The sequence below is a fragment of the Rhinolophus sinicus genome, linkage group LG04, assembly GCF_036562045.2.
Source record: "Rhinolophus sinicus isolate RSC01 linkage group LG04, ASM3656204v1, whole genome shotgun sequence".
Classification (NCBI taxonomy): domain Eukaryota; kingdom Metazoa; phylum Chordata; class Mammalia; order Chiroptera; family Rhinolophidae; genus Rhinolophus; species Rhinolophus sinicus.
In genome coordinates this window covers 99657803-99678044 of record NC_133754.1, presented here as the reverse complement: position 1 = coordinate 99678044, position 20242 = coordinate 99657803, and the positions used below count along the sequence as shown (strand labels likewise).

General features: G+C 41.5%; 1 protein-coding gene across 1 annotated transcript in view; it reads left to right on the top strand.

Moving 5' to 3' along the window:
• Positions 1–20242, top strand: part of FLT1 (fms related receptor tyrosine kinase 1) — a 159277-nt gene that overhangs the window by 81265 nt on the left and 57770 nt on the right. Inside the window, exons 12-14 of the mRNA XM_019736494.2 lie at positions 1945–2053; positions 8127–8435; positions 12981–13127. Of these exons, the coding sequence (XP_019592053.2) occupies positions 1945–2053; positions 8127–8435; positions 12981–13127 (565 nt within the window). The remainder of the gene's footprint in view (positions 1–1944; positions 2054–8126; positions 8436–12980; positions 13128–20242) is intronic.

Sequence of the window (20242 nt, the reverse complement as noted above, 5' to 3'; positions counted from 1 at the left end):
TGAACGTGTTGCACGCTGCTTCCAAGAGCCTGAGCCCAGGTTTCCTGAGACAAAATAAAGGAGTCAGGGTCTTACTTTGTCCTTCCAGCTGCCACCAGCTGCCGCGTCCTTTCACATTGCCACCGACAAGCTGTGTTTTTAACTTTCATTTTCTCCCCTTACTCTAAAGTGACGGGTGCAATAATTCAAAGGAAATGGCTATCCAGATTTTTTAAAAATTTCTCACCTCTTATAAAGATTAATAATCAAAATAGAGAAAGAGACACACGAGCTCGCCTCCACACTCTTCACTGCTTATTTACCTTCATGTGAGTGTCCCTCTGCAAAAGAGAGTAATATACACTTCATCTTCAAGTCGGGACACTCTCTATCACCTTGAAAGTAGCCCTTCGTGGTTAAGAATAGTGATTGTGTCGTATTCATCACTGTCCCTTAACACGTCTGGGCAATGCCCTGATAAATACTCAGTAAATGTTTGCTAAAGGAATGCAAAGTGCCACATTGCAGATACTTTTTATTTTCAATAGTTTCAATAATACACAGAGGATACATGGGTAGGTGTAATTAAACAGATCCAACAAGATCCAAGAAGAGGAAGTATCTTGTAATATTCACTGTATCATAGTGAAAATCACAGAGAGCTTGGAGCAGTGAACTTGCTGAGTAAATAACTAGGAACAGATTTTTAGTCTTCCTGATCTGTAGAATAAAGACAGATATACCTTAACTTACTGAAAGGCATAGGAGCACAGAAGAGCCTAGCATATAACTTAGCAACTCAGGAAAATGTTAAGAGCCTTTGTAGAAGTTGTGGTCACCATTTCAGTAAGTCCGGGGCCCCACCTCAGCCTGTGGGTCACCCAGTCATCACACGTCCTCTAGGAGGCCCCATTAGTTAGAAGCATCAGCACAGCTTCTATCATTTCAAAGCCTGTGACCAGTCATTAGTGTCCTAGGGGATGGCTGCAACAATTTATAAGTAACTGAATCAACACTTTCTTTTGTAATTTTAAATATGAAAAACAAACTTTCTCACTTTTTTCATATATAGTAAACGTGTTATTTTTTGCGAGCTTGGGCTGAATTGTAGAACTCAACAAGTTTCCATTTTATAACAATAATTTTTGTCTTTAAAAGAAGATAGCAATGCAAGTCTTTAAGCTGTATAAATTTGTGTTTCATTACTTTTTGAGACATCACAGTTTATATAAAGTGCTCTCAAGTTCACACAAATTTAACTTCTAATGTTTCTTTAGGGGCTAACTTGTCAAACAGCAGCACGAAAATCTAGTGAAACGATACCGTATTAATTCATAACTTACATCTTCGCTTTCTAGATTAGGAATGGACAGACTGAGAAATAAAGTAATGTGCAAACACACGATGGTCTTTGATCTTTCCCACCTGTCCCTCACCCTCGAGGCTACAAAGCCACATTTTTTGAGCACATACTACAAGAAATGGTTCAGCCAACCTTCCTCTTGTGTCCTTGCTCACTTAACACACCTGTTCAAGCCAAATAGCAAAGGCTCCTGTTCTCAGACGGCCTCCACGCTCTCAGGTCATCCAGACAAAAGACGGCCTCAGCCTCACCTGTTCCTCCCATTGATGTGGAAATGACCACCTCATAGGGTAGGACGTGCAATCCGGCATCTCAGCTTCAGGTCTGCAATTGTTACGGCAGCAGCAAGAGATAAATAAGCCCGAAACCCTCATACGAGTCGGATGTCATAGGCCCCGGTCTCCTGAGGACCTGCTTTCCTGTTATTTTTCCATTCTTGCTGGGGCTCGGCAAGGGGAGAGCCTTCTGGTAACCAGCACCCGTGCAATACTACCTTCATTGAATGAATGGGATAGCTGAATTATTTCAACCCTCAGAAGTATCTCAGGGATGTGCAAATGGCTTTGTCCTATCGCTCGCTAATATTTCCCTTTCTTTTGCAGACGGCTAGCACCTTGGTTGTGGCTGATGCTAGAATTTCTGGAATCTACAGTTGCATGGCTTCCAATAAAGTAGGGACTGTGAAAAGAAACATACGCTTTTATATCACAGGTAAGCCACACATCCTATACTCACAGACAGTCTCTTTAAATCTTGTTTGCTTTTAGTACACTTATAGATTGGGTGATTTTTGTTTAAAAAAAAAAAGAAAATCCAACATTCCATAGAATTGTTAAACTTTGAGTACCTTCATCCTTTGCTCTCAGGAATAGTATTCTACACCATTGAATGTCCTAAAGAGTGATTTCCCTGAATTCTCTTTGAGAGCTATTTGTGTATGTTTCGTTCCGCAGCTGGATTGTGAATTTGGGATCTGGTCGTGTTCATTTTTTAACTCCCTTTAGTACCTAGCACAGGGACAGACCGGAGTTGTTCAATAATAATCAAGGAAACCAATTAAAAGACATGTGGTGACTTTTTTTAAACCAAGAAGCTAATTATTTCACTTCATTTCAACTTTTTGGGAAATGAGGCTCTCCTATAGAAATCTGAAACTGAGCTTTGTTGACAATAATTAATGTTTTCTAGTAGCATTTGAGAATTTTTCACCTCAAACATGACGGTCTCTGCAAGTCTTAAAACTTCCAAGGAACACAAATGCACTCCCTGTGTCCCTCCATGGGTACAGGAAGGAAGTAAGTAGCTCAAAGTATAAAACAATTGCCTGGCTCCGCACTCCCCCAATTTTCTGAGGAAACTTGGGCAGTTTGCCAGTTCTCTGGAAACTTCACACTGCATAGAGCAGGCTGCAGTGTTGCCTAGAGTTCTCTAGAAAGAAATAGGTAGGTCTAATGTCATGAGATGTATGGGCTATCAGATCACAGGGAGCCTTCTGGCAAGTAAGCTAACCTTCCCAGACGCTATGACCTGGGAGGCGTCCTGAGTAGATTTCCGGTGTGAGAGCCGGAAGAGACATTAGAGGCATCACGGCCCCGCACTCTCCAGATGACGCAGTGGGGTCTGGAGAGGTGAAGAGGCACCAGCAGAGCCACTCCAGACCAGATCAGACCTTGTCCTCTCATGCCCGAGAAGAGAAAGGGCCATCGGCTCTGCATCCATTCCAAAGAGGCAAAGCCCTTGATTTAGAGAAGGCTTCAGAGCAACTTCACATAGACTGATTCTCAGAGGATTTGGACTAGGGACAAAGGTTTGTACCATCCAAATCCATAGAATCACTCTATGTATGAACTGGAATACAGAAGACCGAGTAATTCCTGTATTGCTCTGAATGGCCAACAAGCCTGTACAGACTAAACGAACACCAGCTGTTAACAGTACAGCTCAGCTCCACCCTGAGCACCTGAAGACATACCAGTGACGCTTCTAGGAAGCTTCTAGGAAGACGGTTTCAACACCATGCAAAGAAAGAAGCAATGTTAAGTTATATAGATTCTAGTATCAAAAGGTATGTGCGGAATTAATGTGACAGATGAATTTCCCAACAGTAAACCCATACTTTCCAACAAAAACATAATGGAAGCCACACGTGTAATTTAAAATTTTCTAGCACCCAGATTTTTAAAAAGTAAAAAGAAAAAAGGGACATTAATTTTATTTAACCCAGGATACCCAAAATATTATCATTTCAACATGTCATCAGTATTTTTCAAATACTAGAATGCTTCACTTTTTAAATTAATTGAAATGAAAAAACTGAATAAAATTCCGTTCTTCAGTCCCCCAGCCACATTTTGCATGCTCAGTCGCCACATGTGGCTGATGGATGTACACTGTACAGTGTGCCTCTAAGCCTCTGAGAAGGAAGCAGGACTTGAGGTGGTCCTGCGGGGGTCAGAACTTGAATAGGTAGAAAGAAAAGGACCGTCTTGCTCTGGCATTTTCAAAGCCAAGGCCAGAGTATCAATGGAGGCCCACAAACTATACAGATAACCACCTACAAGCTCTAAATCAGGCGAGCGACCTGTTACATGTGTTTCAGCCTCTGCGGACATACACCTTCATGGTGCCCTGAAAGGTCAGGTCCAGATCTAGAATTCTGGGACTACTCAGAGCTCCACAGCAGAATGTGGCAGTGCCTGGAGGCGCGTGAGCTGACCCTGGTCACACACCCATGTGTACACATCCAAACTCCATCCACACCCTCACGAACCGCCTTCCCTGGACCTAGAAGTGACAAGCGCTCAGACCTCGGGAGGACAGACCTAGCCAAGAGGAAAGAGACCTGAGACTGGAAACAGACTTGGGATCATCTTTACAGGGAATTCTGGGATCCCAGGAACCCTCAGGAAAGATCTAGAAGTGGGGGCAGCACAGGCTCTGGGTGGGCTTGCCCCCTTGGCCCCACAGACTCTGTACATTGTGGGGAAGGGTACGGCCGGCCAGCCATCTGCAGCCCCAGGACAGAGAGCCCGCTCTTGCCTGCGTCTGAAGGCAGTGCTGGAAGAGGATACAGAGTGGAGGGGCATGGCATGCTCATTTCCTTACTGTTCAGAGTCCCCAGGAAAGGGTAGCGGATGCCCTGCATTAACTGCAGCACCAACAGCCAGCCTACCCGCCCCACGAGTCATACGTGTGTGGGTACATGCAGGGCATTGTTGCTGAAAGAGCCCTGGTTGGTAAAGCTGATCAGCTGCTGAACTCAGACAGAAATGCCCGCCCACCGCCCACCGCTTCCTATGATTAATCACCATGCAGTGCCTGGAGCCTTTTCTAGATCCCGAGGCGTGTCCACAGAAAGGGGCTGTGAGAATTCCACTCCAGCATACCTTGAAGCTCACACCACTGTTCCTCTAGAAGCTCAAGACCTTTCATCCTAATACTGAGCACAAATAGCCAGTCGAGCCCCCATTGCCTGGAACATAACCTCTGAATTCCTCCCTACCAGTCCTGAAAAGTTCTAGTTTTGATTCGTGATAATAAATTCATTTGCTTACATGATTTTTAAATGACTTATTATCTTTTTCGTACTCAAATCCTTGTCACGATACTCTCACTAGAGATGAGACTATATACTCTTAGAAATATTATACCTATGTGTCTATTTTCTGAAAAATGAGTGTATTATTTGTTCAGTGTTTATGCTCGACCTAGCATAGGTCATGCTTTGAAAGATCTGTCTAAAACTTAACTGCTTTAAATCTAGATCTAGACTTGGATCTTTATTGACCCTCATTTCAATCCCGTTGCCCCTTCTTTGACACAATAATAACGAAGAGGATACAGAGTTGCCTTCCAAACTGACGAACACTGACCAGCTGTGGCCATTAGAACCCTCAGCACTTCCGCTCTGAACTTGGCCATTACGTGGACGTAGGATCTACTTGAAAAGAGCAAAGCTTTCTAGTAACCACTCACTTCCTTGTTAGAGAACATTCCTTCTATTCTTCAGTAGAACAGAAGTCTTCATTTCCACCTGACAAATGAGAGACCTTTTATCCTTTTAATTTCCATGCTTGTCTCTTTCATGAACTCAATTCACATTTGACCAATCAAGTCAAAGTGTCTGCCCTTTGGTAAATACAGGACTCCTCCACCTAACCCTAGGCTGACTGTCCCCCCTGAACAAGGGGCGCCACTTCCCCATGACACCCCCTAAGCTGCCGTGGGTGTGCGATGTGTTAGGTGCATGAGTGCTCATTGGTGCTGTGATGCTTGTGCTAAAGCTGAAAGATACTGACGTGTGGGAAGATTTCTTGTTTTCACTCTGAGAGTTAGAAGGCAATTCTTTCTTGGGTCTGTTTTTGTACTCAGGCTAAAAAAAAGATCAACATAAATTAAGGGGGAAAATCCCTCTGGATTCATTAACTAGTTTGGGACATTTTATTTATTGTCTTCCATGGATCAAAAGAGAAGACCAAGGAGGTGATGCTGAGAAAGAATCATTTCTAAGAGGCTATCTGACAACATACACCGAATTTGCTCCAGCAACAGTGTCCCCTGTATGAGAAACAGACCTCACAACCTATTTGGTTCTTTTCCTATGTGTGTGTTTTTGCTGTTTTGCTGGCACTCAGCATGGCTGTGGGTGTGTTAGCAATTACTGAGGGTGAAACAGGAACAGCACTGCCTTATCTCCCTAGTTTCCCAATGTCACTAAATGCATTTTATTTTGAGATTCCTGGTGGTGCTTGGCAAAGATAAACAAAATCTTCCATCAGGAAACCTGTGAGCTATTTCCACAGGAAGTTTCAAATCACTAAAGTAAATAGAAACTCTCTACATGATCTCCATGGTGTTACTGGGGCTCCCTTGGGCTCTAATACCAGGATGAGACTTCATAAATGGAGTCTGTGGTCTTTCAAGAAATGATTTGATGGCAACCCGTACACAATACTTCTGTTCCAGTATCTGTGTAAAAGTTGATGGCTGGTGTTTTAATCCTCACACTTGGAAAATGTCCCAAATATAAAAAGGTGCTGAATTAGAGGGGCTATTTCTGACACCTTATTGTTATGTTAAAAATGACTGTCAGCTTTCTGCATCTTCTGGCACATTCTGAGGTTTTCATTTTAAAAGCAGGAAAACCTCCACGGGTCTCCTCTCTCTCTCCAAGCACTACAGTCTCATAAGCCACCATTACCCCCGTTCCCAGGTTTCAAATGAATTCTTTGGCATTTCTTCAGACGTGACACTTTAGAATAAAGCCAAAGCCCAGAAAAATCAGAAAAACAAGCAAAGTGAGATTTAGGAAAGAGTTGATATGATATCTAATTTTGGACTATTGTCCCCTTAAGGTTTAAAGGTTTCTTTATAGCTTTGTGCGCAAAGGATAATAATAATAATAGCATAACAGCGCTTTTCATCTTCAAAGTACTTTGTAAAATGTTGGCCCAAATTCTTTGCTCAAATACAGATACGCCACTAGTAACAAGCAATGCAATGGTTTTGAGAGCAGGTCAGTTCAGGGCCAGCAGCCAGTGGTTTTTACAAATCCTCTGGTGAAATGGTCCAAAATGAGAGCAGGGAACTTTGTGCAGAAGCTGGAAGGTGGTGCAGGGCACGAAAGCCAAGGAGGAGCGCTCAGAGGTGCTGCCAGAGGCGCTTAGGAGATGGAGCCGGAGGTTAGCTGGGAAAGGACACTGGAGAAATGGCTTTCAATCACAGTCACTTTCAGAAAGTGTTAAATAAGCTTTTTGATTTTAAATGTATTCTCCCCGCCATTACCCCTATGTTGGAATCTGGCAACTCTTCTAGATTAGTTGTCTGCATTTGCAGAAGAAATCTTTGTTCTTTTATGTCTGAGTGGAACAACCACCATAAAAGGGGACCTGAGCAAGTAAGCTGGCTCTTCTCTGCCCGCTGTGCCCACTGCCCACTCTGCCCGCTGCGCTCCCTGTCTGCGGTGCCCTCTGCCCTTTCTGCCCCCTGTGCTTGCTCTGCCCACTGCCCATTGTGCCCACTCTGCACACTGCCTGCTCTTCCCTGCTCTTCCCACCCTGTCCATTCTGCCTGCTCTGCCTGCTGTACCCACTGCCCGCTGTGCCCACTGCCCACTGTGCCCACTGCCCGCTGTACCCACTGCCCGCTGTGCCCACTGCCCGCTGTGCCCACTGCCCGCTGTGCCCACTCTGCCTACTGTGCCCACAGAGAGCAGGGGAAGTAGTGGGACAGCAGGAGGAGGAGGATGAGATCAACCTAATTGTACGAAATCTGAGAAATGGGTTGTTTTTTCCTGGAGAAGTTTAGGATTAAAGTGGTGTTGACTGGCACGGCCCAAGTCCCCTAACATGGACCTGGGACTTCTAGCTCACCTTGGTTTTTAGTACAAATTCCTCTTATTATTTCACTATTTTGCCCATTTACCAGTAGTAATTCTGTACATGATAAAGAAATGGGAAATGTGATTATCATCCCAAGTTTAAAAAAAAAAATCCACTTTGAAGAACAATTTGGGACAAGTAAGGAAAACGTGCCATCGTACTAACTGCCCTGTTTGGCATTTCCTGCTTCTGATGGAATGGACTTGGTTGGTTTCTACCTGCTGTGTTTGATCAGTTCCCCTAAAATAAAAAGATAAATAGTCATCCTTTTAATGCTGCTGCTGAGAGAATTTGCACAGGAACACTTCTTCACATCTCTGAATATCTCGTGATGAGATATCGCTTCTGTTTCTATGACACGTTGGTTTTTCTATGAACCAAAGTTCTTTATTCTTATTTTATAGATGTGCCAAATGGATTTCATATTAACTTGGAAAAAATGCCTACGGAAGGAGAGGACCTGAAACTGTCTTGCACAGTCAACAAGTTCTTATACAGAGACATTGCTTGGCTTCTGCTGCGGACGGTCAATAACCGAACCATGCGCCACAGTACTAGGAAGCAAAACATGGCCGTCACCAGGGAGAACTCCATCACTCTGGACCTTGTCATCAAGAATGTTTCCCTGGAAGCTTCAGGCACCTACGCCTGCAGAGCCAGGAACATATACACAGGGGAAGAAATCCTTCAGAAGAAAGAAGTTACAATCAGAGGTGAGCACTGCAACAAAAAGGCTGTTTTCTCTCGGATCTCCAAATTTAAAGGCACACGGAGTGATTGTACCACACAAAGTAATGTAAAACATTAAAGGACTCATTCAAAAGTAACAGTTGTCTCATATCATCTTGATTTATTGTCACTGTTGCTAACTTTCCGGCTCAGAGGAGATGCTCCTCCCAAAACTGAGTTTGGACATGATAGGCGTAATAAGGAGCCCCAGGCCCGCGCTGGGCGCCCATCAGGCTGAGGGTCTCCCTGGGGCCACCCGGTGACCTGGTGCGCGTTTGGATTTGGAGGATCCCTGCAGGACACTCTGTGCTTTCGCTCTTTGCTGTCTTCTGCCTGATAAACAACAGCTGGGAACTCATCCCTTCCTTCCACTTTGATGCCAACCTCTTTTTATGTTTAAGTTTCGAAGCTGCACAAACTGAATAATTTAAACAGATGCTGGTTTCTGCCAAAGATGGACATGAATAAGTTAATTTTCCAGCTCAGAATGAGTACAGTTGAATCTGAGACTCTTGTCGGACCTCTGCCTGGTTTTATTTTGTATTATTTCATCTGCTCTTGATTTGTAAATAGCACCTGGATAGCAAGTTATAATGCTTATTTATTTGAAAATGCTTTTTTTTTTTTTTAATATTAAGCACATTAATCTTAAGCTGGAGCTTCTAAAATGGGCCCCAGGGGTGCAAGATGGTGTAATTTAGAGGTATTAAAGGTGTATCACAGTATGAGTCATGAAAATCCGCCCAAATCAAGCCCACTTTCCTCCTCTCATGCAATTCCTGTAGTTGGCAAATTGATCCAGTGGGTAGTCCCTCCTCCCTGCTGCTGAGTGGACTAAACAGTTATTGACAGCACACCTTCGTTTTAAATATTTCTGTCCCCTACTTATTCTTTTAAAGAACTTTATCCTGTTTAATTGACGGTGTTCAAAGGTGTATCACAATCAATTATCAAGGAAATGAAGGCTACTACGACCAGACATTTAATGCATTCTTCTAAATGTAAATCTAAAATTTGTCCACTAAAAAGAAGTCCACTTTCCCCATATGCTTACGTTAATAGGATGTTTTAATGGGGATTAAGAAATGGCAAAGTTACAAAAGCAGAATTCAGACTCATTGAAAAGTACACACAGTTTTTAAATCAAGAGAGATTATCTCTTGTTTTAAGCTTGCATTTGAGGGGAAAGTGACTTTTTCACCAATTTAAGATGCACTATTCTGTGGTTTTCATTTATGATTGATCATTATATGCGACTTACGTGAACTATTGGGAAACAAACTATGATGACCAAAATAGCCATGGCTGAGAACAAAGTGGCTGGGCAGTTCAACAGGAGGTGACAATATGACAACTCTTCAGGCTTGGGAACTCTCTAGACTGTTTCCTACTTTAGGTAACAGACTCTGTCCCACGCTAAACTTGTCTTTCACGTGGGAATTGCTTTTGTCAAGTGTGAAAGAGTAAACAATACCATTTCCCCAGAATGCCACTTTTATGGAGCCCCGAATGCTCTGAAAACAATTAGTAACCTGGAAGTTGTCAGCCCAAAGGAAAGAATAATCAATTGTATCTTGAAATTTTACCTATGGCTCTTGTGCCTGGCGTCTTTGTTCATTATAAGTCAGTGTGTTCCTTCAAGAAACAATGCCTTCGGACCACAGAACTTAAGAGCCTCCAGTTTTACGAAAGCTGAAAAAGCAAATGGAATGGCTTGGGAAGTGCTTTTGAAAACATGGTGAATTGGACATGCAGAATCTATCACTTCCTTCCCCTTAAAATTGCAATTTTCATGGGGGAAGGGAAGGGTGTTCACAGTTACAGGAGATGACTTTGAGTACTTCCCAGATATGATTTTAAGAATTCTGTACAGTAATTAATTCTTCACTGTGTAATTAATCCTTCCAGAGAATTTCAAAAGGAAAAATTTTTTTTATTTTGCTAGTGACTGTTTTGTGTATGGAGTAATGGGAGGACAATGGGAAAAGAGAAAGGAAGGAGAGCCGGGTGTGGACGAGAGGTGATGGCGTAGAGGGCGTGAGGCTGGTTCCTCAAGCCCCATTCCAAGTGGAGAATGGAAACTGTATTTGTGTAAGGGATGCAGCAGATCCCTGGAGCCTAACACTGAAATGTCAAAAAACCTGGTAGGAGCTGTCTTTGGCTGTCAATAACCAGCAGAAATATTCAGTTATTTCTGATTTTCTCAGTTTGAAGGGATAGCTCCACTTTTAGAAAGCAGCTATCTATTGCCATCAATTAACTCAGGTTTAAAAATATGGGTTCAATGTACCTCTCGAATTTAAAACGTCAGAATAGATTACTATAAAGTGGGAATTGATAAAATGATTCCTTGGTTGATTGGTCATTTAGAAACTAGCCAAAAATGAGACTTTTCTCATAGAACATTTTTTTTCAGAAATGGGTACAAAGAAAAAAATCAGAATACCATGTATTTCAGACATGTTTATATGACCTTTGTATTTAACTGAGAGTCCTATGTTTATTCTGCAGCCTTTCTGCTGCTTCTCTTGTCTGAAATTTGTGAAGGGCAGACAGGGCCTTCGGGAGTTCTTCATGACGTTCTCGTTAAAATAAAAGGTTCTCACTTATATAAGCATTGCTTTCCAGTACACCTGCCAAGAGAGTCAAATCCTGCCAGTGTTGATGATGTCACAGCTTGTAGCTATGCAAACAATTCGGGTGTTGTAAGCCCTGTATTCAGACTTCCTTCTAATACTAAGGCCTGTGGGCAGTGATGGACTAGTTTGTCACTTTTACTGATGGGAAATAGTAAATGTGCTCTGAGAAGCTATAAAAATGTAACTCAGTATACTGGGTCCCAAGTTTTAAGTGAGATATGTCCAAGTTGGCTTGCCACTGTAAGAGTTACCCAAATGGAAGGATTTGACAGATGGCTGCATTTTCACTTAGGAAAAGCTATTTGGCAGGTTGTACAGAATATAAACACAAATACTAAAATGGTTCTGCCTGGGGGCAAGACAGACCAGGAAAGACACTGAAACAGACAAAAGGATCATTGCTATCATTCATTCCACACAATGTTTGAAGTTTCTAAATCAGAGCACTTCCTTCAGCATTCTTTTTTGCCTTCAGATTTCATTTTGCATGAACTGAGAAAAGACTAATGATAAGCTATGGAAATCAAAACTGAATGAGAAATCTGTTTCTTCCAACAAATAGTAACCCTGCCATGTTACACTATCCCAACCTGTTATGTTACATGATAATAACTTCTTAACCTGAGGCTTCTAAACTGCTTCAATGAATGCTAATCCTGAAAGTTTTCCTGCAGGAATAAAAAGAGAAAGGTTTGGGGACCCGGCGGAATTCTGCAGGGACATGGAAGCACAGCCATGACAGTGTGTCATCTCTTATAGCATTGTAATCCCTCCTAAGCTGCTTTCACAGTTTTAGTACAATAAGATGAGGAAATCAGAAATGGTCAGAGAAAGCTCATACTATGTAACTGAAACCAGTGACGCAGAATGTGTAAGTTATGCCAAAACTCTTGATTTCTGTTCCAGGATTTGCTCCAAGGGGGAAAACGGATGATTTCGGAGGGTGGGAAAGACGTCAGGAGCTGTCTTTATTCTTTTCCCTTGGTAGCTGGAGCTACGCATCCAGCGTCCGCCTACCTAGAATGTATGCACATCAGCAGGACTGACTGTCTTGGTTACCTAGACACTGTACTCTCTGGGGCCTTGGGGGTACTGCTGTTCCTACGTGGGATTTAATGTTGTAATGTATTGCATCCTAATGTATTAAGATCATTTTGTTGTACTATATTGGTTGGCATTTTATTAAAGTAAATTGTATTGTATCATATTTGTATGTTTTAAGAGAAAATAATATAAAATACAATATTTGTACTATTATATAGTGCAAAAACCACAAATCTGTGCCTCTGCCTCTTGAATTCATCCTTTGGTGGCTTGCATTTGGGAAAGGAATGGAGGAAGGAAAAAAAATCAATAAAGCTTTCAAAGTTCAAGAACTTCTCCTGTTTGGTCTGCTGCCTTGCACTTTAGGTTACTGACAGCTGAGTAATACACACGCCCTCGCAAACACATTAATACAAATACATACGAAATTATATTAGCTCATCGCCACTATGCGATATATTTATGTAAAAAGTCATTACAAACCTATATCCAAAATCACGTTTTTCCTTTCTGGTTCCTAAACTATGCAAAATCCTTAGGTTTTAGAAAAGCTCTCAAAAAAAGAAAGAAAACTAGTTGGCCAGGTAAAAACCTTGATATTGAAATCTAAAAATATAGAATTCAGTTCTTGATTTTACTCTGTGTTTAAATGAATTTCAGTTTATTATACTAACTTAATAAAGAGGAAGCAGTAAAGTAACCAAAGAAGAGAAATTTAGGGAAACTATGCATGGAATCGTACCGTTGAGTTTTGCTGTTTCTCTATATACTTCGAATGTTGATATGTGTATACAATAACAGAATAAGACAGGTGAGTAATACCAATTGTCTTTCTTTCCCCACTAGACCAGGAAGCACCACACCTCCTGCGAAACCTCAGCGACCACACAGTAGCTGTCAGCAGCTCCACCACGCTCGCCTGCCGTGCCAACGGGGTCCCCGAGCCTCAGATAACCTGGTTCAGAAACAACCACAAAATCCAACAAGAACCTGGTAAGAGATGTTTTCCTGGTGTTTACGCCGCCTCATCCTCCCCTGTTCCCTTCCCGTTCCTACCCCCTCCACCCAGTACGCCCAGAACACCTGCTGACAGGGCTGCAAAAACCTGGGCTCTGGTTCACGTTTATGTCAACTTCAAATATCTGAGCCGGGTCTTAAGGAGATAATATTCCCAACTATAGAAAGATCCATGTGGAATCTGCTTTACATGTGGCTTCACAAAGAAATGGCAGGAGCCACAGGTTTCAGTTCAGCGACAACAGGGCAAGTGAGGAGCACTCGGCACAGACGGAGCTCGGAGAGTTATAATCTCAGTTCACCTGCACTGATTTGAATGATTTGGTAAAAAGAATATTGCAAATGATATAATACTGGTTTATAAAAATCTAAACTCCTGGTCCTGTGCTCATTTTCCTTCCACAAAAAATATTTTTAAAAACAACCAGACTTAAATCAGTAAGTATAAACACTGTCTATGGTCTGCCTCATAATTCTGTGGTTAAATAAGTTTAAAATGACCTTATCTATGATTTTGATTAATAATTCCATTTATGTTAAAAAACAAAATGGAATGGCCATTTACTTGCAACATCCCAACAACCGAAATCAAATCACTGGCTGTATGAAGTGGTCCTTAAGTGTGAATCCCCTGCTCAAAATTAATTCTCCATTTGAATGTGATGCACACAAAGGGGTGTGGTATAACATCTTCCATTTTAAGATACCTCCAAGTATCTCTGAAAGGCCTTACGCTAAGCAGATCGCATCCTGTCATTTTTCTCCACAAAGCAACAGCTCCCGTACTCACGTTGTGTGTGTCATCATCCAAACTGGAAGGGGATGACCTCCCCTTCGCCTTCTCCTCTCACCAGTCACCCAGTGGAGCAGGTTCTACCTTCTCAGTCCTAAACGTCCCTCAAATCCATCCTTTCCTCCTGTCACTCTCTTGGTTCAGCTGCCCACTGCCGACCCCATAAGATCCGCAGTGGAGTCCTCACTGGTCTCCCTAGCCCTCTATTCTCTCCTTGTGTCTATTTTCCACACAGCTGTGTAAAAGGCAGCTGGGAACATGTCAGTTCCCTAGTACAAGTGTTCCACGGGCTCTTCATCTCAGGACTAAGGTCAAGAGTCTGACGGAGAAAGCCCTCACCAACTGGCCCTGCCCATGCCTACAACTATATGCTCGCCCTCCCCTGCCTTAAACTTTGCATTGTAGCAATTGCCAAACCCTGGGAGAACACTGCACGCTGCACACACGCTATGCTGCTTCAAAGCACACACCCTGTGCTTTTCCTGTGGCCCCTCTGCCTGGAGTACCTGCCCTTCACCTCATGCCTACCCATCCCCCTTAAGACCCAGATGGGGGGTTCACCTTCCAGAGAGTCTAACTCATCTCCTGCAAAGAGGAGGCAGGTCCTCCATGAGTCTTTATTTTTTATGAATGTTTCTATTCTATCTTAGTAAGTTTTAGAATCATAACTTCCCATGTGTCTGTATTATCTCTGCATATTTCTGCTGTTCTGTTACTACACTGTCTCACATTCATGTGTAAGCTCTCTTACTACGTATGTATATCACATCATTCCCTTACCCTCTTTGTCTTATTTGCTTCTTATTTGTCTTTTTATCCTCAGAAACTGGCATAGTGTCTGGCAATCAATAAATGTTTCATGAATGAATGAATGAATGAATGGTTTTCAGAAAATCTTATTCTATCCTTAGCAAGTTCACTTGGTAGCAAAAATGGCTAGACTTGGTGGGGAGAGGGGAGCTGTACCATAGAAATTTAAAAGCTAAAGGGACTTTTGGAATATCTTTAGTCTCATCTGTAAAATAGAAAATTTAGGTCCAAAGAGGTAAAGTGATTTGTCCAAGGAGACACACTATTAAGATGGGTAGTTTCATAGAAAACAAATACTTTGAGGTATTCTACCAATATAAGAGGATGAATAAATACACAAATAAATAAACAGCTGTGAAGCCATACCTGTAATGTCCTCCCCTTACAGATTCAGAGTTCACACCAGTGTACTGAACTCCCAAAGCAGTCCTGTACTAAAGAAATCAGGTCAACTATGGTCTCAAGTTCTGTATTTCCCCAACTTTCTTGGTCACAAAATACTTTTTATGAAATGTTAATGTAAGACGTTGGGTGGTTCTTTGAAAAAAGTACATTTGACAAGTTCAGTTTTCACAATTTGGATGTAGGTAAAAGAATTAATGTTGAACCCATTTTGAAAGCTCATGACCATTCTGGGATTAGAGGATAAACAAGGCAAGAGACTGGCCCATGACCATCCCTGCCAACAAGGGGAATGGGGCATCAGGGAGGGTTTGAGTCCAAGCATTGTCCCCATGGCTCAGGGGATTTGGGCAACGCACTCATCCTTACTCTTATTTCCTTATTTATAAAATTGGGATAATACTGACCACACAGTTTATGTGGTGAGGTTTAAATGAGTTAATACAACGAAGCTGGCATGTAGTCATGACTTAGTAAATGCTACCTTCTGACCCACTTCATTTATACAGATATTGGCCAATGGGGTGTCAGAATTCGTTTGAAGGTGTCAGAAGGTTTAATTAGTTAAGTCTGCTCAGATGTCAAACGACTCTAAATCCAATAATCTCCCTCCCAGCTTTCTTTAATCTTCTGAAGGCCAAAAGAAGAATATCTAAAAAAGAGTCTTATCTAAATTCTTATAAAATCTTTTCTAGATCTCATTCTAATATGCTACTGCTTGCACTTACTGAATTCAACTACACTAAGTTGTCGATTCTCTCTCTCTTCCCTTTATTCACTCTTTAAAACTACCAAAGCCTTTTGGAAAGGGACTTTTTAATTTTCCAGAGATAATCTCTTACATGTATATATAGCATTTATAGAGTTTCATATGTAAGATTCCCATTTGAGGCAGCAAATTCAGCAGCCCATGCAATATGCTCTATGACTATGTTCATGCATGTAGATATCTTCAAAAACACCAACTTTTTTATGGTTCGTTCTTTATACAAAACTATGAGTCTAATTACACATAACCAAAGTCATATTCCTTGACTCACTGGTTGTTCCAAAGCTGAAATGGAAAAATCGCAAGATCACAGCCTGAAAAAGACTAAAAACTAGTTCATAATATACTAAGCCTTTGGAAAACCAGACTGAGTTTAAAAGCCCTGAGAATCAACTGTACACCCCCTAGAGACTTGAGGTGCCTCTTTTATATGAAGCCTGGCCACTCAGGAAGAATTTATATACTGACAGTATTTTAGTGACCTTGGACAATTGATAGGATCTGGCCCATGATCATTGTTATTTGTTAAATGACAACTTACTCTATTCCAAAGAAAATAGGAGAGAGGAAGCAGGGCACACATGAGAGCTCACGCTCCAGACGACAGGCCATCAAATGCCTGCTGAAAGGACTTTGGGGAGTAGAGAATTTTTCCTCCCTTCTCATTTCCTTTCAGGAAAACCTTTCAGTGGGGCACAGTCATTCTATAGAAGAAATGCAATCTCAAGAAAGTGTTCTGGAAGCTGAGTAGTCAAGTCCCGAGCCAAAGGGCAGCGAGCAGGCACAAAAGGGGCCCTCGGCAGGCAGGCGCAGGAAAGCATGGTCGCGGCCCAGGAGGCACTCTCCACCAGGGCGACCCTTGCTCACCATGGCAAACGGAAACCTCATACCCATTACTGCTTGTTCCTCTTGACTGTGCATTAACCTCCCCTTTTGATTCATTCTGTGCCCTCTTGCAACATACGGAACTGTAGTCTGACACGGCCAAGATCAGCAGCGTGTTTTGTCTGAAGGGCAGTCGGTGCTTGAGAGACCAGTAGCAGAGAAAAAGAAATGGGGAATGAAGAAAAACAAAGAGGAGAGAAATAGAGAAATACAGGGATATGCAGGGCTTGGGGAAGGGTAGACTCCTGGCCATGTCCCAGAGATCTCAGGGACTGTACCCTGTCCGAAGACACAAAGCCCCCAACTAGAGCCACTGTTTGGGCTCTTAGCGTAGGAGGAGGTCTCCAATCTACACTAAAGACTGGGTGACGAAAGAAGGAACCCGCATACACTACATAAGATAAGTTTTCTCTCTCTCAGCAAAATAATTGTGCGTAGAGGTCTTTCTAATTCACATGTCTAGAATTTGCACGGAAACCCTCCTCCCCCCAGTACAAACTTGAAACAGTTTAACCAGGACCTAAAGTGCCACACGGCAATGCAGCTGGGGTCACACTATGTCCAATTCAATTCAATTAAGGAAAATATGCACACAAATATATTTTCAGGTAACCTACTCGGTGAACTCGGCCCATCGCTTGCATGACTCTAAATTGCTGCTGAGAAAGTCAAATTAAGAAAGTTTATTCCTTCTCCACCCCACAACCAAGTGAATAACTTGATTTTTAAACAATAAGATTGTATATTAGCTTACGTAGCCGTCTTATTCAACTCAGATATAATTAAACTGAACAGCTCTGCAAAATAAAATAAAACTCAGAAGACATACTATATATCATGCCCCCAACACACACACACACTTTAGAGGGGGGCCAGTCTTCTGAAGGAATGGGTTTGGATATGTCCTTTTATTGCTTTAATCCAAGGTTATAAATTCTTGTGAAGTATAAATCTACTTTTCTTGCTTCAAAAATATTTCATCATTCTATATGTAGTCAATATCATAAAGTTTTGCAAATGTTTAAGCATTTGAATCAAATATAGTTTTTAAACTTTAATTTAGTGGCTCTTTGGTGATGGTAAGAAGCCTACAATTTCATTTTTAAAACTACTGTTATTTATTTTAATTAAATAAGTAACACATGAATACATTGTCATCGTAAAAGATTACATAGTACAGATATATAGAATTAGTTATAAAATTTTCCCTTATGGAGAATTAACAGTAATTGCTTAATGTGTATTTTGTCAACAATTTTTTCCATTGTTTACCTATATATGTGCATATATACAAATGTGGGGCATATACATATATATGTGCGGCGAGTGTGGGACAAATGATAAATGGGATTAATCAATTCATTCATTCATTCATTCATTCATTCATTCAACTGCTATTCACTGAGAGCCGACTCTGTGCCAGGAATATACTAAGTGCTAGGAACAAGACAGGGACCTTGAATTTACGTTCTAATGGAAAATTACAGGTAATAAGTTTAACAAACAAATGAAACTATAAGCATGTAGCATACAATCAGTAATCACTGCTATGATGAACAAAAGACAATAATGCATTACAGTGAATGACCAATAGTGCAGTTATATGAGAAAGCCAGCATCTCTAAGATAAATCTGAGTTGGGGTCATGCTATGTATTCTGTTTTGTGCCTGGTTTTTATCACAATATGTTTTGGAGGTCTTTCCATGTCAGTATATATGATTCTGCCTCATTCTTTTTAGCAGCCGTATGGTATATATTCCCGTAATTTAGTTAGCTATTCTTCTACTGATACTAGTACTGCGTTGCATAAAAGGCAATTGCCATACTATTTCCCTGCCTTAAAATGGTCCTAGGAACAGTACGTACCTACACACAGAAAGGCCACTTAGGTGAATGGCAGTATCCTGCAGTATAAATGCGCCCACCCTCATGGAGGGGCTATGGCAAATCTGAACATGACACAGAACTCCCTAGGGCAGGGAGGGCACACGTGTGTTTACAATTTATAGACATACACAGTTTATAGCTACGGTTTTATAGCTAATAACCATAGAGTTAGCACCCCTTGACACGTCTTCCAAGACCATTTAAAGTGCCTGAATCATCTTGAAATAATTCATTAGAGAACAGCAAAGTTCACAAGGAGTAGGCACAAAAATGCTTTTCATTTTTAAATGTTTAGAAATGCATGTGTTTGGGGCACGGTTTCAAGGTGCGCACTTCAACCACAACCCCTCCAAGTCAACCAGTTCACAATTTCTTGAAAGCTTTTGGAAACTCTCCTGTTATCATAACCCAATTTTGAGAGTTAAACTAGTGAAGCACTAGACATTACCCCAAATGAAAAGACTTTTGTTTATGGCTTTTCCCTTATTACATGTAGAGGAGTATTATACAGCTTTTTCACCACTTCCCTCGATCTCTTTCTTTTCCAAGAGCCCCTCTTCTTTCTCTGTCTGTTTCATGGCTAAAGAGCAGTCTCCTCAGGATCACACTGCCCATCAGAACTCCTTGAGACCATATGTTTTAAACATCTCCTAACTCTCTTCCAATTTAACACATGATCATAAGGCTGTTTTCACTATGTCTCAGATTATTCCACACATCAGCAACTTGTTTTCCTTCCATCTGCAAAGGCTTTGTTTGCCAGGAGGCTTAATCTTAGGGTAAAATTCTCCACAGAGAAGGAAGAAGCCACATGGTGAACACTTGAAAACACTGGAATCGTTCCTCATTTTAGTTCCATGTAACGAGTCCATCATCCCTCGTTTCCCCATGTTGTCGGCCTATGTAGTTTACTAAACTTGGATTTCTCTTCCCTTGACATAGTTTTCCAAACCTCCAAAGTTTGACTGGATATGTGAAATCTCCTTTATGTTCTTTGTGGAAAGTCAGTCAGATATCTTGTCTCTAATTTTCTTGGGCGACTTTTAGCCATCTTGAATCTATATATTGGTTCTTCTGGTCCTTAGTTCAGAGACAGCTCTTAGCTAAGCGATGCCTCTAAGAGCTACCAATCTGCAGGTGTGGTTACTTACAATGTGTCTAGAACTGTATACATCACCATTACCATAACTACCATTTATTGAAAATATATCATGTGCCAACTTCAAGAATTTATCATTAGTTAGAGAGCCAAGACTATCATAACCATAACAAACAAAATTTACTTTTTATTTTATTCAAACAACAAACATTAATTACCTACCATGAGCCAGACGTTTTGTTACATTCTAGAGAAAATGAAAATGAGCAAAACTTAGTCCTCACCTTGGAAAACATAATAGGTACAAAGTCGATTCGTAAACATACAACACGAATGGTATGAATTCCACTGACACAAATGAGCACCTCTGACTGGGGCGTTTGGGGTGAACGTCATGAAGGAGATGTCATCTGAATCGGACTTTGGGTGAAGAAGAGACCCTTGG